Below are 26,831 nucleotides of genomic sequence, written 5' to 3' on the forward strand. Positions count from 1 at the left end.
ATCTTCAGCTGCCAATCTAGCTCCTTTGCATTGCTTCTGTGGCACCTATGCCAGAAAGCAGCCTTAATAGGGAAGCTGGGGATTCCCCGTGCATAGGGAAATTCACAAATCACAAGCCAGCACAGCCTCACGGCTTCCCCAGCCACACCCAGAATTTAAACACAACTAGTTTAAAACGACCTTCACTTCCCTCTCGTCCCCTCTCAGGTGCACCAGGCACACCTGCAGCTCTGGCCTAACAGGTGAAATCCACAGGAAATAGAATGCAAAAGAACTAGTGAAAGCACTTGAGATTCCTGATCAGCTCATAGGCCAAGGCTGACACAGATCTGTTTGAATTAAACAGGACAGATAATCTGTATTAATGGACTACTACTACATCGTGTTCTAAAGTGAGCTGTTGCACAACACAACAAGTAGCAATGCAACAACCCCTGGTCAATGGCAGTTTGCTCACCTTGAGATTTCGTATGAGGTAATAACAAATAATGATCCACAGCTAATGAGTATCTTATTTAGGCCATTCTCTTTCATATATGAATTCAAGAACTCCACACCAAACCCTCATTATGCACAGCCAAGTGGCTAGCAGAAAAAAAACAGTGAAAATAGCAAATAAAAGCCCTGGTGAATGCAAGGGATCCATATTTAGTATGGTTAGAATACTGCAACACAACTTGCAATGCTTTATTAGGCTCATGAGCCCAAGAGGGCCTATAATGCATATGTCTTAACCAGTCCCAAGAAGGAACTGTTTTGAGAACAAGAAATGGTCATGTAATAAAAACAATTGTTGAGGTTCAAAGGCAGTAGTCATGACAGATGTCCAAAAAGAGACAGAATGATCCTCTCACCTGCTGGGGTTTTGGGTTGCTTCTCCTGATGTTTCCATGTGTGTTATTACTTGGCTGCATGAGTAGTGTGTTATTTTTAGATAGCATGATGTTTTGTTTTATTTGTGTTTGACTTTCAAAAAGAAAAAGGGAGATGTAACAGTGTCGGAAGATTCTGAACCCTGCCATGTAACAAGGGTATTCATAGCCTTTTGTAGCCCTTCAGGAGACTGGCCACGCCATGAAGATCAGTCTCTTCCCAGCACTCCTTGTTTGAGTATTTAGAAGCTCCTCAATTACATTTTTGTAGAGCAGGTTTTGCTGATATGGGGCCAGTCTGACAGGCCCCATTTGGATGTTCAAGGAGGAGAGGGCACAAGAAGGCTTCCCTCAACTTCTGATCCCTGCCCAGGCAGCCAGCAACACGGCAGTCACTCCTAGCAACTCCTCTCCTTGTATCATAGTCCTGCCCACTTCTGCACCAGCCAGTAAAGCTGGCTAGGCACAGAGAAGGGATTAGAGTATGCTGCATTGTTCTAAGAGACAGTACACCAGATATGCTTTCCCTGCATGCCTGTGAGGTCCAGGAGGGGCTGAGGTTCCCAAGGCAATGTAACTCTGCACCACCCTAATGCAGGCATGTGCCTATCAGGCACAAGAAAGCCCATGCAGTGGAAGTAATTTATTCAATGCATTGGAAACACAGATTTCATATGGTAATAGCCATCTACTTCTGAGACTGCATCTGCCTGTCAGGAGCCTATTTAAGATCTCTGGGGAAAGTCTGAAGAGTGCCACCCAGGAGGCGAGCTAAAGACTCATGCATACTAACCATGATTCAGGAAGCAGGAAAGAGAGATGAAAATTACCCATCCCCCAGCAGAGACATAATGCAAAACAGAACTGTCATGGGAGCTGGTGAGAGACAGAGGAGGAGGAAGAGACAGAAAGAAAAAGAATATGAGAGACAGAGCTTGTGGGGCCACAAGTAAGAACTTGGGCCTATGTGCCCACATAATGCGGGGCCCCGTGCATTCACTTACTTTGGGCTTAAGGCCTTCCTCTCCATTTCTACGTCTAGGGGTGTAGCATGGATCAGAATGTTATCTACCTCCCCACCCATCTGGTTCTAGTACCAAAGTAGGACTCGGACAATGCCATTCTGTGGCTTCACAGCGACCAAGGTAGTTGACTGAAGACATCCCTTGAGAGAGCAAGTAGCACAATGCCATTTGGATGAAAGGCAGGAGAGGTGTAATAATGAAGGACAGTCTGCACTCAGGGTAGGAGAGAGCAGTTTGGGCCATCTGGATTACCTCTCTTTTTGTTCTGAGTGATGGGAGAGAGAGCAGCAGAACTCAGGCTCCCATGCAACACTACCGAGGCCCTCCCAATAAAAGAATTAGTTTGTGCCTATCTCTCAGTGAGGCCATGGAAGGAGAAGGACAGGAGTGCTGAGGCCCAGGTCTGGTGGACTAAGTGGGTTGGATGCAGCAGCTGAGTCAGTGAGAAACCACAAATCTACTTAGCAAAGGGGAACTGGGAGGTGAAGAGGGAAAGAGGCTATTTGGGGGTAAGGTGCTTGAGAAAGGAAAATCAACGTGTCCAAGTGGGGGCAGGTGACCCAAGGTTTCGGTACATATGAGACCTATTTAGGACTAGATTCTCAGCTATAGTTGAAATGGGGAGACACCCAGGAGCCTAGAGAGGAAGGATATTCCAGCGGGTAGGTTGCTGGTCTGAGATGGGGGAGACCTTGGTTCATGTCCCTGCTCTGGCACAGACTCCCTGTGTGACCTTGAGCAAGTCACTTAGTCTCTCTGGACCTTGGTTCCCTGTCCGTACAATGGGGATGATAGCACTGACTGACCACACGGAGTTGTAGTCAGGATAAGAATATTAAAGACTGTCAGGTGCTCAGATACTAGGGTAATGGAGGCCATATAAGTATTTAAGGTGGATAGGGGACTGTTCTGAAGTACACCAGCTGATAATGGACTTTAAGGAGCTGTTACCCAGCTGGGAAATGCTGCAGTGCACCAGAAGAGGCATGTAAGAGCTAGTTACTTTTTAGCCCTTTTGCACTCACAGATCCAGCTGAAGATGTGGTCCTAAATTTAATCCTGCATTAGATGAGACTCTTGATGGAAACCTTGCCACAAACCTAAAAGAAGGAGGCATGATATCATAAAGGGAAGGAGAAGATCAAAGGGCAGAACTCAGAAAGGTATGGAGTTTCCAATGAACTTCAGTAGAACTGGGAGAAAAACTGTTGGAGGCTTGCTGAGCTTCACCAAATTCCTGTAACACCTTTTCAGACTGACTGGCTCTCTTGAGTTTCACCCAAGAGTTAGACTCAACAGCCCTTAGACCCAGTTAACACCTGGATGGTCCATAGTTGTCTCCTGTGTCTGAGAAGAAAGTGGTGGGTTGGACACTTGTGAACATGCTGCCTGGGACTGTGCACAACTGGTGTTTACAGAGCATTTGGGGTTGTTCTGGATAAGGTAAGTGTGGAGCAGGTAAGTCCAAAAGCTTTTATTTCACCTACAGCCTTCCTTCTTTGCCCTTCCCAATTTCAGAGTAACTCACCTATTTCTCCCATGTCCAGAGAAGTGAGTAAGGAGGAGTGGGCATTCCACGCTAGAGGCAGTAATCAGAAAAGTGTTTCTAAACTTCATGGAATGCAGCTTGGTTTATTAATCAGGGGTTTTCTGGGCCTACCCAGAGCAGGAAGGCAAAACTTCTGTGCATTTTGCTCCCTATCTCCAAAATGACCATGCCCAAATGCCACTGCTTATACCAGTGCTACACCATTCCCATATTTACTCCTCAGAAGAAGAGTTCACAGAAACTTCCCCAAGGTCCATGATGCCACTGAGTCCCCACTTTTCCTTTCCAGAAGGAGAGTCTATTCACTTCATTAAAACAATACATTCATCAAATCTGTACCAGCACTTAGATACCTCAGAGAAGGTTCCTTAGAAATATCTGAGGGATTTCAGAAGCTCTGCAATATGTCATCGATGGAGACCTGGTTTATAGACTGAGAAATAACAAATATTTTAAAATGATTTGGAATCCCTGGTTGGATACAGTGGTTTAAAAAGACTATTCCTTTCATTGTACTCCTTAGGTTTGTAAAACTGAAGTCCTGCTAGATGTAACAGGAACGTCTAAAATAAGCCTTGTACACTCAGTTCATTAAAGAAATACCTTGGAGATGCATAGATAGGATGGGTAGGGATGAATCTGAGTGGGGCCTCTGGGCGCTATTACAACATTAATACTAAAAAAAAAATAGATATATGCCAGTGCTACAGAGTGTCCGCTAATAGAGTCCAGAAGAAGAAATCATGGGGACCCACCAGGGCCATATAAAGCCATATGATGCCAACATCCATCTAGTGAGGAGAAACATCTGGGATTTTCCAGGACTACACAGTGCCATGTGGTATCCACTTGTGCATACCAAAATGAGAGACACCAGTGATTCAACCTGGCTCCACCACACCAGATGCACTCGTCTATCAGAAAAAGAGTCCACAAGGCTTTCACAATACTACACCATTTCATAATCTCTAGGAGAGGTCACAAATATTCCTTTGCCTGTTCATATGCCCGAACAAGCCTTTCAGTGATGGATGAGTAGACACAGTCATGTGTCCTGGACTCTTTCTTTAGGGGTATACAAAAAAGCGTAGTTACATTAGGCTTGAATAAAGACTGGGAGTGAATGTATCATTACACAAAGTAAAACTATTTCCCCATGTTAATTCCCACCCCCACTGTTCCTCACACCTTCTTGTCAACTGCTGGAAATGGCCCACCTTGATCATCACTACAAAAGGTTTTTTTTCTCTCCTGCTGGTAATAGGTCACCTTATCTGATCACTCTCATTACAGTGTGTATGGTAAAACCCATTATTTCATGTTCTCCGTGTACATAAAATCTCCCCACTCTATTTTCCACTGCATGCATCCGATGAAGTGAGCTGTAGCTCACGAAAGCTTATGCTCAAATAAATTTGTTAGTTTCTAAGGTGCCAGAAGTCCTCCTGTTCTTTTTGCGGATACAGACTAACAGGGCTGCTACTCTGAAATTTAGTCCCTGTGACTCTCTAAGGATTCACCAGAGCATGTGTGAATAGCTGTCAGCATAGCATGGCCATCACTGCAGCTGAGCCTGCACTGAGCATGTGCTGCTGCTTCTCCTGCTTTATTACTGAAGTTGACAATCATGGCAAGAAGGAAGTACCTAGAGAGTCTGGTGAGAATTGAAACAAACTGGTGAAGCAGGGCAAGCAGGACTGGTTTCCTTTTCATCTGAGGGATTTGTTTATTTTAACAGACCCCAGGAAATCTTCCCTAGGGATACAAGCCCTTGGGCATTGGCTGCAAACAATTACAGCTGCTCTCTCTCTCCAGCACTGATTTGTTTTTGCTCAGGATAAAGAGAGAAATAAAGCAGAAAGAATAAAGGAAAAAGAAGTCTCTCTTTCATTTACAAAATCTGCCTGTTTTTCCTGCCTTTGCAGCCTTCGTTCTATTCCTATTGTAAGTGCAACACTGAATAGAGAACTGACCCCTGCAAAGTCCACTGGCTGAGACTCAGCCCTGCTCCTTGTCATATACCAAGTTTCCATTTTCTCTCTTCTCCTTCAGCTATAATAACTGCTGCCTCTTGATTCCTCTGCTCTGGTACTTATGCATGTCACACCCACCATCTCATTTGTGTCAGGCTGAATGCAATCTTGGTTTAGATTGCTGAGCTCCCTGCAATTCAAATTAGACCAGAACCAATTCTGTAATAAAGCAAGATGGATGGGTGGGGCCTTCAGAATAAACACTAGCACACATTCAATGACACAGGCAAAAGGGTGCTCTCTCTCTCCCTCACACATCCTCTCCCATGCCTGCAGATTTTCTAGCATAAGGGCAAACATTTTTAACATTGGCTAGTTTTGGTTTCCTAATCATATACAAAGCCTGCTTTGGATTAGCTGCATCCCTACACACATCCCCCAGTGCCCCCTCCCAGCCCTCTTTTCCTTCCCCCCTCCCGGCTTTAGTGGTCTTTTTAAAAGGAAAAAAGGACAGAAAATGCACTGCAGAGAGCACAGGGGTGAAGCTAGTGAATGCACCAAGAAAGGCTGCTCTGTCTTCCTTTCAGCAAGTTCCCTGGATGGGAGAGGGTCTGGAACAGAACACACCTTGTCCTTTCCTCCTCCACTCCCATTCAGCCCCCCATTCCAACCCTTTATGATTATTTTGCTTGCCCCATCTTTCATAAAGCCTCCTCCTCTTTAACGCAGCATAGAAGGAATCAGAGCTGTTTCAAGAAAGGGACTGGGGGGGGGGGGACGACACTCTCAACAAGCATCCATTGTTCAGGTGTAAATCAGCACTTTTATTTTCTTCCTCACTGAGCTCCAGTTCCATCCACATGAACCCTTCCCTCGTTCCCCCACCTGCGCAGCTCCCCAGCAAGGTGCTGCAAGACCCATCTCTAGGAACCAGTTTCACAGAAAGGTTGCACCATTCTCGCCGCAGCCTGACATGCTGCAGGCTAATCTGAATGTCAAAACCAGATAGTGTCTAACCTAGGAAAACAAGAGGCAGCAATGGTATTATTCCCAGTATTACTGCAGGAAGGAGGAAGGGCTTCCCTTGCAGCATTGGATTTCACTCAGCAGCATCAGAGGACCACTCCCCTACAACACTTTATAATGGAGCAATGCATCCTGATGGATGCAAGGCTCTGGGAATGCACAGAAAGCAAGCTCCATTTTTTTTTTAAGCATAATTTTCAATTTCTTGCTTATGTCTCTTTCCTTGACCCACTTGTACAGTGCCTGATCTTTACCAATGTAAAAATGCAATTCCCAGCCCCTCCCCATCCCTTCTTCCAAAAATGAACAGGTGATTTTTTAAAAAATGACCATGTGATGTGACCACAAAATATTATTTGACCGGTAATATTATTTGATATGCACTAAGCATATCTCAAGTGTCACATTTTAAGGTCAGGAATTTTTTAAGTAGGCAGGTTTTAACTACTGTGGATACAGGTGAAAAAAAAAATCCCACCCAGCTTTCATACATCAAATGGGGAAAAAAAAAGACAATGTTGCCAAACCAGCTGTCTGTCCCTCGGAGAACCCTCCCAGCATGAAAGCAAAATTCACACTGGAAACAATAATAAACAACAATAACGATGTTTTAAATGATTGATATAAAAAAATTCCATGCTGGTCCTACCTGACACAGTACTGGCCATGGTGGCGAGGTGGGTAGCAGAGTGGATGCTGGAGGGGAGATGCAGTAGTAGGGAGGAGCGAAAGAACGCCTTGCTGGCTTTCTGCTGAAGTGCTGCAATGCTGTGGAACAGAGGAAGATCTGACTCAGCTGTAGGGGGCTGCAGCCATCTGAAGGAGGAGAGAGAGAGACTGAGAGAAGTGGGTGGAAAGAAAGAGACGGGGGTCACCAGTTCAGAATATTAATTAGTGAATCTGGCCTTCTTTCCTGGGTGGCTTTGATGTCAGATTCTTCTCAGAGCCACAGTTTTACTGCTATAAATACAGAGAGAATCGAGGGGGGGAGGGCAAGGAGCTACACCCAATCTTGGGCTCTATAAAAGAGATTTTTCTCTCTCTTTCTCCATCCCTCCCTTGTCTGCTGTAGATGGACTAGCCTGGCACTTTTTCTCTCTCTCTCTAGCTTTCAATTGACCAAAAAAAAAAGTATGCAGATTCATGTAATTTATTTTTTCTTTTAAAAGGGAAAAACTCTCTCAAAGCCAGCAACCCCTTGAGGGGCCATGGCTGGTGGCCAGGAGAACCAGGGGAAAAACACCAGCTGATTTACACAGACAGGGAAGGGGAAGAGTGACCTGAGAAAAATAGGAATCTGTAGGTCGGATTCTCCTCTGACTCGTAAACCAGAAGTTCTACTGGAGTTAAGGGGGCTACGCTGCTGGGAAACTGATGTGAGGGAGAGGAGAATCCAGCCCTCTGCATCCAGTGGGGCTTCTTTTTTTTCTTCTGGGTGTTTGGGCTTTTACATTTTGTATCATCTCCTCTCTGGTGGTTGTTGCTAGGGGCTGATACACTCTATGCTTTATGATGGTTTCTAAGTCTATTCCACACACCCATTGAGGAACCAGAAAAACGCCGCCTCTTTCACAGTAAGTGCCGCAGGCACCCCTGTATTATTCATCCAGTTGTGGCAGTACGATCTTCACCGCATTATTTTTTATCCACCATTAACCTCATCAGCTTTAGGTTCCTCACACTATTCTGCCAGCTGCATATATCCTTCATCCTCAAACACCCCAAAATTATCCAGCATGCTGCAATATAGACACTCCCAACCCATCCCAGCAGCTGCAGGAAATTACAGCTTATTCAAGCAGCCACAGACATCCCTGCTTAGCACAGAAGTCACAGACAATACCCGCCTCTCAAAGGAAATTGAAAAGCCAGAGATTTTCCCCTTCAGCTAAATTCTACCTCCAATCCCTGTTTGTCCTAATGCCTTAAGGTTGGGAGGAAGGGAGGGTCTCTGTCATTTGGAGGGAAAAAAGTACAAATTAAAATTTTAATTCAGGAGAATAATATTATTAATATATCCCCAACTTTAAAGAAACCTGGACAACAGTGGGCTATGGAACAGGTTTCTTTGTGGCCCACCTGGACGCTTTGTTACCCTCCTTCAAATGCCTATTTCATGGCTGTAGCAACTACAGTTATCCCCACACCCGCTTCCTGGGATGAAAGTCCTCAGACTTAATAGGTAGTCCCAAGAAATCCCCCCAAAAGCTTGTAGATGAGGCCAGCAGCCTAAACTTAGACAGGCATGCCTTACAGCCATCAACAGTTCATTTCCCTATTTGCAATGCAGCTGGGATAACTTTTGCTCTTTACTTGATAATAATGCTTTCTTTGATTTACCCAACCAATCTGACAGGATCTATTTTCTTCTTGCTACATCCCAGGCTTATGACTCCCTTTACTCTGAAAAGCGTAGGGAACACTTTCAACCTGGTAACTGTTAGCTTTGTAGCATGTGCCTTAATTACAAAACATTCTGTGGCACACAGGAGGAGAATGGGCAGATTAACTAGTGCCTGTGCTATGATGCTCCTTCTGAGAGATTGGGGAGTTGTGTGTGTGGCAACAAAGGCTATAGAGATAAGATGGCCATATAGGCCAGTGGATCAGACAGCAGACTATGGCTCCAGAAATTTGGGTTCTGTTTCTGGCTTGCTGCATGATCTTTTGCAAGTCATTTCACCTCTCTGTGCTTTTTTTCCTTTTCCATGTCTCGTCTATTTCAAATACAAGCTCTTTGGTGCAGGGATTGTCTCTCACTATGTGTCTGTACAGTGCCTACCACAATGGGGCTCCCATATTGGTCAAAAGCTCTAAGTACTACTGTTTATATAAACAATATTCAAATAATGACTGTAGGTAGATGTCTAATGTTCCAAGTTATTTTTTCTTCCCTATTTTAAATGTAATTTCTTTTCCAAGCTGCCCCTGATTTGGGGCAGGACAAGTCTGAAAGAATCAGGCAGGAAAAGGTCTGCAATATTTTATGAAGGGATTCAGGAAAATAGGTGTGTATATTCCACTGATGTAACTGGTCCCCCTCTGCATCTATGGCATGTGATAACTAACCAGGCAGATTATTGGGAATGATGGGTATTCAAGTAGAATCAGCAGCGAGACTGGTTTGTGGCACGCATGTCATTCAGACTTTTCCATTATGAAAAATGTGACTTTTTTAAAAAAAAAATCATAATTAAAATTTCCTGGACTTTTTCCCCTATGGGAAGCTTTTCTCTGGCATGTCATCCTTTCAGTGGTGCTGAAAAGAGCTCCCAACTATGCACCACATGAAAGGTGCAGATCATAAACGGCAGGTCTCTGATTCCCCTTTTAGTCTATGAAGCTCAAAAGGTCAATTTCAGAAGGAAATTCCACCTGAAATTTCCCATCCTTCCTCCCGACAGAAGCCTCATCAATACATTCTGCATCTCAACAGGAACCCACAATAATCTCCTCTAAGGCTTATTATCTTATAAGATACATATGGTGCTGGCTGCCTAGGATCTGGTGAAAGCAGATACAAGGATGGAAACCATTCATTCTGTGACAGTAGAGAGTACATATTCTAGACACTAGCATGTGAAATACACACCAAGCAAACCAAAAACAAACAACTTAAAATAATATTACGAATCCAAATTCACATCACAGGTATTAGAAGACACAAAATTAAAAGTAGGCTATAGTAATCTTCTATCATGGGCATCAGAATGATAACAGTCTAATGTTCCTGCATTTATTTAGTACCTTTCCTCCAGATCTATCCCAGCGGGCTTTACAGATTTTACCTTCTCATTGAATTTACAGCATAAGTACTAATCATTTTCCCCAACACTGAAGGGCAGCCACCTCTGTGGGGGGGGAAGGGGGAGAGGGAATACAACAGCTGTTTAATCAGCGGAATGTAATTACACACAGTTGAAGTCATCCATGACATGAGGTTAATATTCTTGGCACCCCAAGATGTGCAGTCACGCCAAAGTAGAGGAATGGTGGACATGGACCTCAGCACTGGCCTGCAAAAGTTAACCAGGCAAGTCTGTGAAGCAGGCTGCAACATCCAAAAGGATAGTGCAGTGTGGGTATTATCCCAGATCACTGGGGATCTCCGGAGTCACAATCTCTCTCCGAGTTTCACGTGGGGCAGTGTCTTCGTTGCAGCTCGGTGAATAATGGATATTTCAGTTTTCTGGCAATTCAAAAAAGTTGGAGGGAAGGGAATCATTTTGGTTTTGAGCATTTTTAAAGGTTTTTAAATGTTTAAAAATGAAATTAAAGGATTTCAAAACAAGAAGTTGTTTTGAATTGAAAAATCAAAATGTTTCATTTTAGAAAATGCTGAAACAAAACATTTCAATTTTAATTTCTTGCTTTTTTTTGGCCTTTATGTCACTAAAGCTAATATCAGTGCAGCTCCTTTCAGGCTTCTGTCTTCCAAGCTGACTTAGCCAGTGAAGGTTTGTTTGATCTGTCTGTGGGGTATGCAATGCACTGGCCAGGACTGCTATGGTATAAAGTAATTGTGCTGCTAAGTAGTATAGCTTCAAGTTAGAGAGGGCTCTACTACTATATACAGAGTAACTACAGTTTTGATAAAAACGAGGAGTCCTTGTGGTACCTGAGAGACTAACAAATGTATTTGGGCATAAGCTTTCCTGATACAGTTTTGATGGCATTTAGAGCATCCCAGAAGCTGTCCTAATTTGTGCTGACAGTCAAACCAGCACCCAGGACTAGGGGGAGAGGTGATATAATGCACCTTCTGCCGGGTGCACCAGGGTTTTGGCATACCTGAGAATCTAGCACTTGATCTGTTCATAACAAATAGATTTTGAATTAATGGATATCAATCAATCTGCAGTTATCGCCTCAAAGTTAAAATTCTGACAGCCACAGGAGGTTGGCCTACACTGGTGCTCCCATCCTTGGGTTTTAGCTTCCCCCTCACAGTCTTCTTTTGTACAGATCAGACACATTACCTTCAGTCCATATTTTTTTAATGACTGCTTTTCAGGGTGGTCTGTAAATGTTGATTTTAAAAATATCAAATTTGAGCTTTTATGTCTCCAGGGATATTTCAGAATTTGTCTCCTGAAAATTCCAGACCATCCCAGCTATTATCATGAGATGGAACGGGACAGACTGCCTTGTCTGACATGAAATTCAAAAGTAAATGGTACTCAGGCAACAGCCTGAAATTAATAAATAATACATGAGAAAGTTAGAAAAAGAATCTGATTGTCTAGCAGGAATACCAACTGAGGCCAGCCTGCAGGTACCGCTGCAGTATTTAGCAACTGAGAGAGAGAAAACCCAGCGATAGCAACATCAGCACTAAATCAGAAAAATGTCTCCCTAAAGGCAAAAGAAACAAGTGGGACATCCTGACTGATTCTGTTTTAGTGTCTGCCATGTGCACTTCAGACGGGAAAGAAAATGAGGCTAAGTTGTATAAAAGATCAGGAGGAGGAACTGCATCAAATCAATCAGGTGAAAATGTGAAGGGAAGCCTGGATTCTGGCCATCTTGGAGTCTCCTTCCACTTGTCTTGCCTGTACCAATGACAAACTTCAAGGAAGAGACTACAGGCTGCAGGCAAAACCTGCCATCTCACCTTATAGTTCAGTCTGCATAAACACCAATCTAATATGAAATGCTCCAACCTGCCTTCTCTTGTAAAAGTTATAATGTGTTACAAATGCAGCATCTGACTCAGAGTGGGACAAATACATCTAAAACTGGTTAAGGGCCTGTTTAAAGAAGACAGTGGTCCTGACCTTGACCATTACATCTAGAGGCTGCAAACAATAAAATGATGCATTGCTTAATAGCCTGAGCACATAACTGAAAGCCAGGAATTTCTTCTATGGGCTAGTCCTGATTCCAGCACTGATTACTGTTCGGCCTTAGCTTCCCCTCTTATGAAAAGGGATCAGTTTCCTCCTTTGCAAAAATGGGTAATATTTACTTACGCGCCTACTTCATAGGTCTATTTAATTAAAATTTGAGTGTGAAAGAGGGAAGGCGATTTATTGCAGGTACTTCCTGATAGTCAAAAAGACAAAAGGACTCTGGCCCCATCTGGATCTCAAGGAATTAAATAACTATGTGGTCAAACAAAAGATGTCTTTTGAAAATGGTTTCCCTGGGAACCATTATGCCTCTTCAAGAGGATGGTGACTGGCATCTTTAATCTGCTCTTCTATCTATAAAGAAAAAAAATTACCTTCACACTATTGGCATTGACCTGCTTTATGGATGATCTGATCTGTGCTCTCATTTTCATCACATCCCAAAATTCTTACTCTCCAGGAGCAAGAATCTTGTTCAGATGGTCTCTGTAGTGAAGAGAAAATGACTTATCTTGTAACTATGCTTCTCCAAAGATGTTATCTTGCATGATCCACTCACTCATCAACCTCCCTTCAGAGTTTGGAGATTTCCTTTTTTGAGGTGTTTCTCTTGCACCTGTTTTTTTATTTTTCCCTGAAGTCAAAGTTTTTATCTTATGTGGACAAACTTCAATCAAGACATAAAGAAAAGGAGTACTTGTGGCACCTTAGAGACTAACCAATTTATCTGAGCATGAGCTTTCGTGAGCTACAGCTCACTTCATCGGATGCATACCGTGGAAACTGCAGAAGACATTATATACACAGAGACCATGAAACGATACCTCCTCCCACCCCACTCTCTTGCTGGTAATAGCTTATCTAAAGTGATCATCAAGTTGGGCCATTTCCAGCACAAATCCAGGTTTTCTCACCCTCCGCCCCCACACACACAAACTCACTCTCCTGCTGGTAATAGCCCATCCAAAGTGATGTCTCTGTGTATATAATGTCTTCTGCAGTTTCCACGGTATGCATCCGATGAAGTGAGCTGTAGCTCACGAAAGCTCATGCTCAAATAAATTGGTTAGTCTCTAAGGTGCCACAAGTCCTCCTTTTCTTTTTGTGAATACAGACTAACACGGCTGTTACTCTGAAACCAATCAAGACATAGTTCTTCTGAGAGCGTCTCATTTGAAAGAACTACCTGGAACATTCAAAAGCTACATTTATACTTGGCAGAGGTGCCACGCAAAGACCATTAGGGGCCTGACTTATGCTCTAGACTTCTACCACTAACCTCAAGAGTTAAAAAAAAAAAATAAAATAAAAAGCTTGAAAACTATTGAAGTTCCTCCACTCTTGTGCTAAAGAGCTAAATTCCAAGAAGGAGAATCTGGGAGTGAGAATCCTGCTTTGATAGTATTTTAAGCATATATTTCCTACACGCATCTCCTGCAGTGTTTCTATATGCCAGTGATACACAGACCAGTTATTTGAATCATGCATGTGTGAGATTGCAGAAGATTTATCTCATGCTCAGTTTCCTAATTAGAAGATGTACCAGGGCTATGTAGTTTAACGCAATGGCATATATTTCATGCACGTCTCAAGGGATCTATCCCAGGTTTTGTTTCCCATTTAAAGGTGGTACCTTTAATCCTATTGGCATATAACAACAAAAAATACCTTGTATTTATATACGCCTTGTCTTTCTTATGAAAAATGGGGGAGGTTTAACCATTTGTTGAAACTACAATTACCTTGTCCATGATAGGATTTTACCTCTGGTGGGTTATCGTATGTTAGTGAACACATTCTAAAAAAGCAACTTCTTTCTTAATGTGGAGGTAAATAAGTGCCATTCTTGCAGATAAGAAACTGAGTCACAAAAGTTAAATGACTTGCCCAAATTTGTATGGCAAACAGAGTTGGGAATACAACTCTAGTCTTTGGATTTTCTGCTCCCTGGGATAACCACTTAGAAATATTGTCTCCCCTGGGTATGTTGCCCATAAATGTAACAACAGCAAGTATACCAGGCCCTATTTCCTACTTACGGATATTAGAGGCCTTATTACGTTAGTCCTAAATGTGTTTATTCCTTATGGATAGCCCGGAAATAGATCCCAAGCTCTGGTATAACATAAAGGATCCATCTTCAACTTTCATGTGTTGACTTTAAATGCACTAAACTCACCATACACAAATACAGAACTGTTTTCTGGCACAAAAAAAAACAACATACACATGGGCTCTGAGGTTATTAAAACACTTTACAAATTGTAATTACTGTAGCTGTACAAAATCCCTGTGATATAGGTAAGCACTATTATTGTTTTTAACAGGTGAAGAAACTGAGGCAGACAGAGGAAGAAACTTGCCCAAGGTCATACAGTATGAAATGATGCAGATAAAACAGGGGAGCTGGCAAATGGAGCAGAATGCAGTGATTCAAAGGATTAGCAAGAATCTATCCCTCACATATCTCCCTCCCCGTCCCAGCACCGATAGTGTAGCTGGCATAGGTATCATACATTTTAAAATGAGTCTTGTGTGCACAGCTAAGCCAACAAGATGTACAGCTCCATATAATGGTGCAAAATCTATAGACTAAGTGTTAGCCTTCATCTGAAATGCACAAATCTGAGTCTCTGACTTGGAGTAATAGTCAACAGTATCCATTCTTTAAATCTTCTGCATTACTATAATCTCCTGGAGATATACTTTGGCTTTAATACACATCTATGGTTCTCTTGTGAAGGGCATCATAATGAGAAACAAAACCATCTCCCATAAACTTGTGAGGTTTTGTTTGTTTGTGTTTATTGTTCCCAGACATCCCTTTACAGTTCTTGGGAAGAAAATGGGAGTAGCGGGGGGAGGGGGGAATAAACCTGCCAGTGCTAAGCTGCAGAGTTGGTCAAATAAGGTAAATGGTGCAGACAAATAATTATATAGAAAGATAGAGAGCATCCAACTAATGCTGAGTCACATCAGCCCCTGAACAAGAGCATAAGCTGACTCATATTTCTGTTTGTGCTAGGACTGCAGTAGCTACTATTATGTTAACGTAAACTGTAGCAAACAATAAAATACAATTCAACAGAATGTTTATATTACTTTTCATTGTACAACAAAGAATAATTACAAAGAGATATGGTGTATGTGATAATGATACTGGGTTTCTCCCCCCCTACTCACGATAGAGACTGAATTCTAACCTTCACTCTCCACTACACTTCTTCCTCTCACAATTTTCTGTAGTAGCTCAGAGTTTTCCCAAACCCATTTGTTTTATGCTGAAATGTTGTGTTCTTGGGTTCACCCCAAAGCGATCACCTTTTCGAGAAAGTCTGAGCAAAAGCAGTTGAACAACTTTTTACTGGAACATTGGGAGGGATAGCAGGAACGGGTGGGAAAAGAATGGTTTTTTTTTTCTATATGTTCCATATACTCAAAAGAGGTGAAGCTAGAAATTTTAAATCTGACATATTTTGTAGATCTCATTAAGACTTAAAAGTCACAGCAAATTTAAATAGTTTGGTTGGTGTAATTAAAATTCAAAATGTTGTGTATCTACATTAGATTTTCTGTATTCACCCTAATGATGCATTCTTTAAGAATTCCGCAGTTAAAGATGCTCAATTCTGCAAAGCAAGTATCTTTGCTTCATGGAACATACAAATGCTGTTAAGGATGACTGAATTACGGAAGCCTGAATTATTGAAGGCTAAATTAAGGACAGATAAATTAAGCATGCTCTATTAAGTACAGCTTGGTTATGACTGCTGAAGTTGGGAAACTGGAGTTTTTAAGTTCTCTATGAGAATCATTTATACAGACCCAGCCTTAAAGTGAACTGTACATAGGTAGTTCACTAACAAAATAGCTAAAGTTCAGGCAATTTATAGGCCAGATGACTTCAATGCAAAGACAAGCTTGCCAGGCAAGGCTAGCCGAAGCTGTAATCTCCCCTAGTTGAATACCTCCAGAAAAAGAATTTTACTGACTCTGCCAGCAAAGAGGTCAGATTTTGTAATATACTCAAGCTTGTTTGCTTTTATCTAGAATATTTTCAAATATTTGATGAAGCATTAGTTATGGTCCTTCTATATAAACAATACCATCTGTGTGATTGACTACAAATTGAGGGCACCTGTAAATTCTGAAGCACCTGTGATTGGCTAGAAACGGATGGCATCTGTAAGTCTGTGTGGTACCTCTATGTGAGGCCATGTTCTGTTTCTTATCTATGCAACAGCTGTCTAGTAGTATGGGGAAATGCAAAAACATCAGAATTAGCAGGACCATTTACAGAGAGCTGTAGTAGATGAACTCATATTATCTTCCTATATCTAGCCTCTATGAGTACATGAAATATAATAGAAGAATCTGGGAATCTAATTAAACCACGTCTCTCTTTATTACATACATGTACAGGGCGCCAGAATCTTAACAGGCCCTAGACTAACCCATCTCTCCGCTGCATCCGATGAAGTGAGCTGTAGCTCACGAAGGCTTATGCTCAAATAAATGGGTTAGTCTCTAAGGTGCCACAAGTCCTCCTGTTCTTTCTGCGAATACAGACTAACACGGCTGCTACTCTGAAACCCATCTCTCCGAAGTTACTCAGGAATTCATTGTGAGCATCGACATCTGGGGGAAGCCCTTGGTCTCAGTAATTGAGCTTCCGACGCAGGAGGTCCTGGACACGTGCAGTGACAAGGAGCTAGTGACAGGGAACTGAAGGGAAGAGGAAAACAAAGGGGGTCTGCATCCCCCACGAACACAAGACACCTGGCAGGTCGCATTAGCATTCTTGCTGCAGACACCACACAGCTGGAAGGGATGACGTAACACTAAGCCTGGAAGAGGGAGAGCAAGGGTCCTGCACAGCCTGACACTCGTCACACGCACACCCCTAAAACTCGGCTACCTGGGAAGGGCCAGGAGCAGCCACCCGACCCCAAGCAGAGCCGCGCACGGGAGAGAGGTGCTGGCCAAGGCCACCACCTAGGGCGGCCAGACAGCAAGTGTGAGAAATCGGGACAGGGGGTGGGGGAGTCATAGGAGCCTATGTAAGAAAAACACCTCAAAATCAGGACATCCGGTCACCCAGCCACCACCTCTGACAAAGAGTTTCGTGGGCCTTTAAGGTAGGGCTTGAAGAGCCGCTCAACCCCGCTGGGGCCGGTCAGGCAGCCGCCTGAGGGGAGCCAACTCGCCTCCGAAGGGGCCGGATTCATTCGAAACACTTGGCGCCTCTCACTGAGGCGAGCAAAGGACACCCCCAAAATGGCGTCGCTCTACCGGGCACCTCCTGGGCCAGGCCCTGGCCGCTCGGTTTCCTTCCCTACACGAGGCCCGCCTCCCGCTGCCAACGACCCCTCGCTTCGGCCGCTCGCTCACGCGGCGAAACACGCCGCCCCGCAGGCCGAGTTCTCGCGAGAGCTATCCTGGCGGGGGATGGAGGAGGCGGAAGTGACGTCCAGGATGGCGGGGCGGGCTCAGGAAGTGCGTCACGGTTGCGCCTGCGGTGGGCGGGCCTGGCGAGCGCCGGGCGCGGGCCTTGGCGAGCGCCAGAGCGGGAGGTGAGGGAGGGGTGGCGCGAGCCATTTTACTGGTTGCTCCGGGCTTGGCCTCTGCCGTGGGCCGCCGCTGCCCGGAGCGCGGGCCCTGGCTCCCTGCCTCATCCTAGCCCGGCCGCTCTGAGCCTGGGCCAGGGGGCTGCAGCGCCCGCGGTGTTTCCGGGGTAACCAGGGGAGCAGCGCCCTGGGGAGCCCATCACAGCCCCCGACCCTCGTTAGGACCCCTCGGGGCCGGGCCGGGCCGCCGCGGTTCTGCGCCTCTGGCCGGCTCATGCGGGGAAGGCAGCGTGTGCGGCCTTCCTCCTTTCGGGGGGCTGGGGGCAGAGCGACGGGGCGGCAGCTTGTCCCCCCTCGGCGGGCGGTGACCGCGCCGCCCCGCGATCTCTGGGCGCAGACGCAGCCCTTCCTGTGGGGCTTCAAGGGACCTGCACGCCTCCTTGGCATTGAACTGTTTCTTTACCGGGTGTACAAAGCCTCTGCGTGGATCTGCTTTTTTCAGCTCCCCTGCGGCCCATGGTGATTTACCTTAACCTGACTCCTAATCAGCTTAGGTTTTCAGCCTGTGGGCGGTGGACCCCTGAGGGTCTGCGGACTAGGGCTGAGGGGTGTGCAAAAGGCTGTCCTTACCCTAGAAGAGTAGTTTTCAGTCTGGGGGGGGTGGGGAATGGACCCCTGGGGGTCCACAGACTATGCGTAAAATGTCCAAAGGGCACTGCACTTCCACGTGAAATTTTTTAGGGGTCTGCAAATGAAAAAAGGTTGAAAACCACTGTCTTAGACTGACTACACTACAGCGGCTCAGCTACGGTGCTGGGGAGGCCACTTGTCTGATTTTATACAAGACAGTTCCTTTTTTAGGTGGTTTGCCCCCTATCCACTACTGGGACGAAACTGGACAGGGCTTTGTTGATATCATTTGGGGGAATGGCATTTTGAACAGTACTTCATCCCCACCCACCTGACCTTGAACACATTTCTGCATGCAAGGTCAGGTAGGTGGGGCTGGCAGGGCCAAGGTCATGCAGATGCACTGACACTGTTCCTGGAAGTGCTGAAATGTCCAGTATTCCGGGAACATGTGTGTGGCGACCCTGAGCACCATAGCATAGATACTTCCTACATCAGTGGAAGGGTTTTTCCATCAGTACAGTTAATTCACCTCTGAGAGGCACTAACTAGGTCTCTGGAAGAATTCTTCCTTCGATCTAGCTGTGTCTATGGTGGGACTTAAGTCAACTTAATTATGTTGCACAGCGCATGAAGTTTTTCACAACCCTGAGCGAAGTAGCTAGGTTGACCTCATTTTTAGGTGCAACTTTTTCATGTGAATAAGGCCTCTTGCAAAGTACTTATTACGATACATGTGCACAGTTAGGAGATTTTAAGAAGTATGAAACTTGGGACAAAGGTGACAAAATCCCAGGACTTGTGTGGGCAAGGCTGCTGGAAGCCTGTGCAATTTGAATGAGGGACACTTTAAAAAAAAAAAAAAAAGTGAGATTTAAAATGTTTGAGATGTAAACAGCAAACTTATTCTAGAAACAGATCTTTGAAGTGAATAGACAGGAGGGACTCTCCCAAAGCAGGGAGGCTTGACAGGATTGGGGGTATTTGAGGTGACCAAGTCATTTATGCTATCTGTGTTTAACATTAAACTACATAAAAAGAAAAGGAGTACTTGTGGCACCTTAGAGACTAACCAATTTATTTGAGCATTAGTCTCTAAGGTGCCACAAGTACTCCTTTTCATTTTGCGAATACAGACTAACACGGCTGTTACTCTGAAACCTGTCATTAAACTACATGCATCTCTTCCATGCTCTGGATATATATAACTTTAAATTGACAGTATCAATTTATTTATACTTTCCAATGATGGACTGCCCATTCTATTCCACTAAATGCCCCCAACAAACATAAATAGAATAATAAATTTGGCGTATTCTGTGGCTGCATTAATGGTGCGATTCTACAAAGATTGAAGTTTGTGAATAACTTTACTCCTGTGAGTAGTTGCATTGCACGCATTGGACTACTTAGAAGAATGTGCTTAGATCTTAGCAGAATTGGGCCCTAAATCCTTGTGAACTTTGTACCTGTTGTAAATAGTGATTTGCTGGCAATATTGTTGCCTAAAAATGAAATGACAATACTCTCTTCTACCATATAAGTGTAATTTCAATTGATTTTAATGAGAAGTTGCAGTATGTACATATTTAGCATATACGCCTCTTGTTGTGTGCTGTAAATTATACGTGGTAAAGCATGCTCTTGGTTTCTGTGCTTTCAGTGTGTAAGATAAAGTATGCCCAAGATAACGTTAAATGGCATCGCAGTGGACTTTCCTTTTCAACCATACAGATGTCAGGAGGAATACATGACTAAAGTGCTTGAGTGTCTCCAGAAGGTAAGCACTGGGAGAGGTTACAGTAAATTTCCAGCACTGGTCAGGTGGACTCCTTTGGGATTCATTTGTGTTGGGGAACGGGTGGGAAGGGCAATTTAGGATTTGGAGTATCAGTGTTTCCAAAATAATTCCTTCTACCTACAATGCAGATTTTACTGTGTCAAGTGACAGGGTTTTACCTGTGATCAGGTTGAATTATAATCATGTTACAGAGCCCGCTCTTTATAGGGCTTTCGCCCAGGGCTCTATATTGTGTTTATAATACAATCTGATTCCGTCCACAAGCAGTACCAGGCCATGATATAACACCGTACCTCAAGAGGGTAAAATTTATAATGTAGATTTTTTGGGTCTGGGTGGGGGAAGAGGTTCATAACTGTGAGGATTTCTCTGTCAAAGGGGGCCAGGTCCGAACCCAAGAGCAAGCCCTTTTTTTTTAATTAAAAAAATCAGTTTGGTGGTTTTAAGCGAAACAAAGATGAAAATAAATAGATTAGCATATCAGATGTTTTGAAGGTATTGTAACATTTAAAGGCTGTTTGTATAGCATGGTGGGTAAATGATTTTGATAATGTGAAAAAAATCTTTTTTAAGAAAGAGGCTGTGCATTTATCACAAATCACAGTTTGTAGAAGCTAGATTGTAATTTATGTAAAATTGTCTGTAGGGCCCTACCAATTTCATAGCTGTGAAAAACGTGTCACAGACTGTGAAATAAGCCCTTGCCTGTGAAATTTGATCTCCCCGAAATCAGCAGGGCTGGGGAGGGACAGGACCTGTCCGTCTCCTGCACTGCGATTATGGGGAGAGATCAGACCCACTTCGACAGGCAGCGCAGAAGTGAGGGTGATACACCCTCACTTCTGTGCTGCAGCAGCTCCAGAGCTGGACTCCGGACTGCTGGCCCTCATGGCTCTTCCCCGGGCTCAGGGCACCTGAGCTCTGGGGCTTCCGCTCCCTCTCCCACATGGCTCCTGCCCAGGGTGCTGCCTCTCTCCCTTCCCCTCCCTCGCCCCCACAGCTCCGGCTGGGGTTTGGGGCTTCCACCCCCTGCAGCTCCAACGTGCGATCAGAGACCTGGGTTGGGTGCTGTCACCCCCCGCAGCTCCAGCTCCTGCCCGGGGCTGCCCCTCCGCCGAGCCCCTGTGCTCTGGGTGATTGAGCTTGGGGCTGCTTCTCCTCCGCTCCCCCCGGTGGCTCCAGCCAGGACTCAGAGATTCTATCCCCTGTGGCGCCTGCCCAGGCTCAGGGACCTGGGTTGGGGGCTGCTACCACCCGCAGCTCCGCCTCTGCTCCCTCCCGCCATGGCTCCAGCTGGGGTTCGGGGTGCCTGGGCTCAGGGCTGCTGTCCTCAATGGCTTCTGCCCGGGCTCCGGGCCACCCAGTCTTGCCCCCCTCCCCCCCACCTCCCTCATGGCTCCTGCCAGGGCTGGGGCAACCATTTTTCAAATTGTCCCGGGCCTCTGGGCACGAGCCCCATGGGCCCATGCAGTAATCCACCACTGGCCCTGACTAGCAGCCAGGAGCCCCTGGCTGGGGTGCTCTCAGCAGCACTGGGGAGATTGGACCTACCTCCACCTCTGGGAGCCTCTTCCAGCTGCAGGAAATTCTGCAGCTGCTGCTTTCAGAGCTGGGGTCTGAAGGTAGCACGATAGTGAGTATGGCAATCCTGCAACCCCCGTACAACAGCTTTAGAAACCCCCCCCCCACGATCCCCTTTTGGATCAGGACCCCCCACAGTTACAACACCTGAAATTTCAGATGTAAACATCTGAAATACTGAAATTGACTAATTTTTAAGACCCCCATGGCTGTAAAATTGACCAAAGTGAATTGTGAATTTGGTAGGGCCCTAGTTGTCTGGGTTGCAAACTGCGAAAGGCGACTCTTACAATTTAAACTACTAGTGAAAAAATACCTAGTTTTTCTCCTTCCTTGTTCATATACTCTCTGCTTCCCACTCCACCAGACTTTATTTTTAATTGTACATATTTTTTAGCATGCAATTAAAAAAAAACAATGCCAGAAATGTTAGTGTTAAATCTTTTGGGCAGAAATGTAGGTAGTTTTTTTCTTCCCTCTCTCTGAAACTTGAAAAAAGAAAAGAAAACTAAATAAGTAGTCCTTATGTTCATGCAATCTGTCCTTAATTTAAAAAAAAATGATGGTGTACTTATGGTGGTATCTACTTGGCATCTCCGCAATATAGTCTTAGTGAATGTCAAACAAATAAGGAAACGCTTTCCAAAATACTGATTATTCTTTGCCTGGAGTGCCTAAAGTAGTTTTTCTGAGATTTATGTTCTTTGTTCCACCCTATCCAAGACCTGAGCTCTTTTGTGAAAGAAGAGAAGTTTTACTCTCCATGACGCTCCAGCATTCAGCCTCATCACACCTGCAATGCTAGTTGCTCAGTAGACCACCCACTGATGTTGGGCTGTAAAAGCAGATATAATTTTAAAGCTGTTTTATGAAGGGCCTTAATAGTGTTGAGACATAATTTGCCTTGGCCAATGCATAACCCAGGCATAAAAGAATGTAATTTGTTTTAAAACTGTAATGTCTGGCACCGTTCTATCCCTGGTGTAAATCATCTATACTGCATGATTCAATCTTGTGATATGGAGTGTATGTTTAAACTATTAACTTGCTTAGCAAATCAGTCTCCATCTACAGTCTTATAATCATTTCCAATTTTAGCCTAAGGCAGCAGCTTATAATATTTTCTTTTATTTTAACCTAAAATTTGTCATGTGTCAAGCAAAGTGTGGAGAATTTCTGTGTGAATTAAAGGATAAAATAGTCCATGAATCTGTGTTTTAGGTTGACCACTCCACCCCAGTCAGTGGAGCTCTGAAGAAGTGTTTTTTTACCCACGTAGTGCATCTGAAGAAGTGGGTTTTTTATCCACGAAAGCTTATGCCCAAATAAATCTGTTAATCTGTAAGGTGCCATCGGACTCCTCGTTATTTTTGTGGATACAGACTAACATGGCTACCCCTCTGATACTTGACTGGGGTATCAGAGTAGCAGCCGTGTTAGTCTGTATCCACAAAAAGAAAAGGAGTAAGTGAGCTGTAGCTCACGAAAGCTTATGTTCAAATAAATTTGTTAGTCTCTAAGGTGCCACTAGTACTCCTTTTCTTTTTGAGTGGGGTAAAGGCTCTTACAGGTTGTACCTCTATGTGTCAGCTTTCACAGGCTTATAAGCATGTGTTTCTAGTGGAAGGTATATCATGCTACATAAATCTGTACAGTGATGTGGTTATTCTTTTCCTGGGAAAATACTGTACTATACGGTGATCAATGCTAGGCAAATTTCTGAGCTGTCCCCAAATTTTCCTTCCTTCTCCCTGTCTTTCTCAACATTAAAGAAGGTGAATGGCATTTTGGAGAGTCCCACGGGTACAGGGAAGACATTGTGCCTCCTCTGTGCCACTCTGGCTTGGCGGGAGCATTTTAAAGATACCATCTCGGAATGGAAAATTGCACAGCGAATGAATGGAGTGGAGCTCTTTCCTGACAGACCCATGTCGTCCTGGGGTGACGCTGGCAAAGATGCTGAAATCCCAGGTAAATGTCCCAGCAAGCAGACTTTGACTGTTATACTTGGTTGGGAACCTTGAAGGAATGACAGAGGATGATTAGTATTTCTTTTTCTTTTATCCTTGTCATGTACCTGTGAATGCCACAATGGCATTATTTAGCAGCTAAAGCATTATTTCACACTTACCTTTTACTGATGTAAATCTAAAGATGCCCCACATAACCTTTCTCCTTGCTACAAGGCAGTAAAAATATCCACTTAGCTCATTTCCTATAGGTGAATAGCTGGATTGTAAAATTCCTTGCTGTCTCCATAAGCCACGCTGTTACCATAGCACCAGCTGGGGAAAGCAGGCTAATGATATCTTTAGTTCTTCCTTCTGTTTAGTGCTAATAATTTTTTTCTTTTTTCTCCCTTTGGCAGCTTATTACACTGATGTTCCTAAAATAATTTATGCCTCCAGAACCCATTCTCAGCTTACTCAAGTCATCAGTGAGTTAAAGAGCACAGTCTACAGGTAAATACAAATTAAGAAAATGCTTTTCAGTCAGAGTAAAAGGGTATTTTTTGTGTTGCGTTGGATGACTACATATCTGATGATGTATCCCTTGGAATGCAATTTTCATAATGCAGATGGGTGGAAACGTAACTTCTCTGGCTCACTGTGTAGCTTTCTCCCATGCTGAGGATTCTGCTTCCCATTCCTCTTCCTTTTCTCACTCCTATTCCAAAGTTTCCTGTATATAATCCCCTTTACTTCAAAAGTTCCTTTGAAAAAGTGTGGTTTTCTAGATGGTTTTCCAGTCAAGCCTGTAAACTTTTTTGTGTATGAAAAGAAATGTGCTTTATATTTTTCTTTGTTCAGAGAGAGATGGATTTTTCAGTTTATCGGGGTTAATAGAATATTTTGCTTGTATTCCTGCCAATGGTGCTGATTCATGTAGCTACATGTAGCCCATTCATGTAGGTCCGTTAGTAACTGCTTGAGTATCTGTATGGATATAGCTTTTCAATGAACAAAGCTATTTTGAATGCTTGCCTTCAGCCACAGCTTCTGCAGTAAATTATCATTAATCCAATCTCCCTGCTATCTAAAAAATAGATTACAGTACAGTAAAAAAGAGGGTTCTTTTTTAGGTCCATGGTATTTAGATGTGGGATGCTGTGCCATTATAACAGGATCTATGTTTTGTGGGGGTGCTTTTTGAGAGAGTTGACTAAAGCTACTATTGATTACTCCCTGCCCCATCAAAATAATTTCATTAATGCATGTTTAAATTTGAGAATTTATTGCTGCTACAAAAAATTTACTGTGATGTTATAGATGAGAAATGTAGCTGTTGAAAAGCCTTGAGATTCCCAAATTTCTGACATCCACTTTTATTCTTCCCAGCCAACTTTCACATTGGAAATACTTGACTCAAGCTAGCAACATGTGTGTTCAAAAGTCTGTTTTTCTCTCTCTTGTCATCCCTCCCACCCCTTTTAATACCAGCTATTTGGGTATTTTGTTTAAATAGGCCAAAGGTTTGTGTTTTGGGCTCCAGAGAGCAGCTTTGTATTAACCCTGAAGTTAAGAGGCAGGAGAGTAACCACATGCAGGTAAGAACGCAACAATGAAGTTGTGCAAAGCTTATACATGTAAGTGACTGTATCTTGGCTTTAGGGCATATAATTTCTAATGCTGAAATTCATTACAATCCTTGGCAAAACTCAGAGGTATTAGTTGACCATACAGTTGGAGTGCTATAGAAAGTTTGTGTTCTTGTCGTGCTCTGTTAGTGAAGAATTAAATTCTGGGATTTACCTTTCCAAGAGGGGTTGTGACTGGTGAGAGCATGTGAATTAGTTTTCTGTATTTAACTTGCAGTCCTGCCATTTGCTTGCCAAGTGACCCAGGGCAGGTAGTTTAAAATGACACCATCAATTTAAAAATCATGCTCCTGATTGAAAATGTTTTACCTACTGTTGCCACATGTAATGTTAAGGACTCCCATAGCTGAAAAAATAATAATGGGGAAAAATAACTGAGTAATCTGTCACTTTCCCCCTGTTTGTTTGGGTGTTTTACACAGCAATAGGGAAGGGAAGAACACTGATAGGAAAATGTGATTGTGAAACTGCAAACGTTGGCCCAGGGATTGTAGACAGGTGTAGACCCTGTAATGGTATTTGATTCATTACCTGAAATTGACCAAATTTCAAATGACTGGTGTCCCTTTTCTTTCTGCCTTAGTTTCCTTATTTTTAAATTGGGTTCGATACTACTTCCCTTACGTGGCCTAATGTATGTAAGGCACTTAGGTCTTTATATAAAAGGTACCGTAGAAATCCAACATACTGGTGATGCTCAGAGGGTATTTTCCCCTTTTTCTTAGGCAGGACAACTTGTTGGTATCCCGCTATTTGATTCTCATTATTGATGATCTGGTATGCATTTCCTCTAGCTTCATGCTCAAAGGGCATGCTGCATTTCCGCAGCCCCTATTTGTAGCTGAATAAAGAGGCAGTATTAGAAGGGTCTCAGAGGGAGGTTTGGCGGCTTCTTCAGGCAGGTGGATGCCCCTGGGGAGGGAACCTATCTATGGGAAGTATGGAGGCTTAACGATGGATGTACAAGTAAAATCCTAGGAGATGAAAAAATTTGGGAAAAAATAGCACCCTCATTATGAAGGAGTCCAGTGAAGCCACATGTTCGTAGGCTGTGGATTATAATCTGATCCTCTTTCGTGCTTGGTTGGGGTGGATGCTGCACCGTGATTACGGTCTGTAGAAAATGTGAGAAGAAAAGGGATTGGTTTTTTAGAGAAACCTTTCTCATTCCTTATTATGCTGAGCGAGTGTCCCTGAATATGTTCATTTACCCTGCCTCTCCCTCCACAGCCTTGGGCGAGCTGTACCTTTGCGCCCTGAAATATGCTTTATCTTGCAGATCCACATGTGCCGAATGAAAGTGATGGCTCGTACTTGCCATTTCTATAACAATGTGGAGGGTAAGTTTGGCTGTGGA

The 26,831-nt window shown here is 43.8% G+C and overlaps 2 protein-coding genes across 11 annotated transcripts in view; one reads left to right on the forward strand and one right to left on the reverse strand.

Annotated features, from left to right (window-relative positions):
• Positions 1 to 17,719, reverse strand: part of STMN3 (stathmin 3) — a 41,489-nt gene extending 23,770 nt beyond the window's left edge. Inside the window, exons 1-2 of one of the 3 annotated variants that reach the window (XM_084645671.1) lie at positions 17,597 to 17,719; positions 7,095 to 7,261 (exon numbers count right to left, since the gene is read on the reverse strand). In XM_084645671.1, the coding sequence (XP_084501797.1) occupies positions 7,095 to 7,113 (19 nt within the window). In that variant the 5' untranslated portion in view covers positions 7,114 to 7,261; positions 17,597 to 17,719. Of the gene's footprint in view, positions 1 to 7,094; positions 7,262 to 7,983; positions 8,067 to 17,370; positions 17,541 to 17,596 lie in introns of those variants that run through there. The other 2 variants (XM_084645670.1, XM_084645669.1) reach the window with 2 other exon arrangements.
• An 82-nt stretch (positions 17,720 to 17,801) lies between these two features.
• The window catches only part of RTEL1 (regulator of telomere elongation helicase 1), a 119,868-nt gene continuing 110,838 nt past the window's right edge, over positions 17,802 to 26,831 (forward strand). For 7 of the 8 annotated variants that reach the window (XM_084645454.1, XM_084645449.1, XM_084645456.1 and 4 more), the window contains exons 1-6: positions 17,877 to 18,383; positions 20,158 to 20,274; positions 23,649 to 23,847; positions 24,245 to 24,338; positions 25,342 to 25,423; positions 26,754 to 26,814. In XM_084645454.1, the coding sequence (XP_084501580.1) occupies positions 20,173 to 20,274; positions 23,649 to 23,847; positions 24,245 to 24,338; positions 25,342 to 25,423; positions 26,754 to 26,814 (538 nt within the window). In that variant the 5' untranslated portion in view covers positions 17,877 to 18,383; positions 20,158 to 20,172. The other variant, XM_084645450.1, reaches the window with a different exon arrangement.

Source organism: Lepidochelys olivacea (assembly GCF_965140295.1).
Source record: "Lepidochelys olivacea isolate rLepOli2 genome assembly, chromosome: 13".
Classification (NCBI taxonomy): Eukaryota; Metazoa; Chordata; order Testudines; family Cheloniidae; genus Lepidochelys; species Lepidochelys olivacea.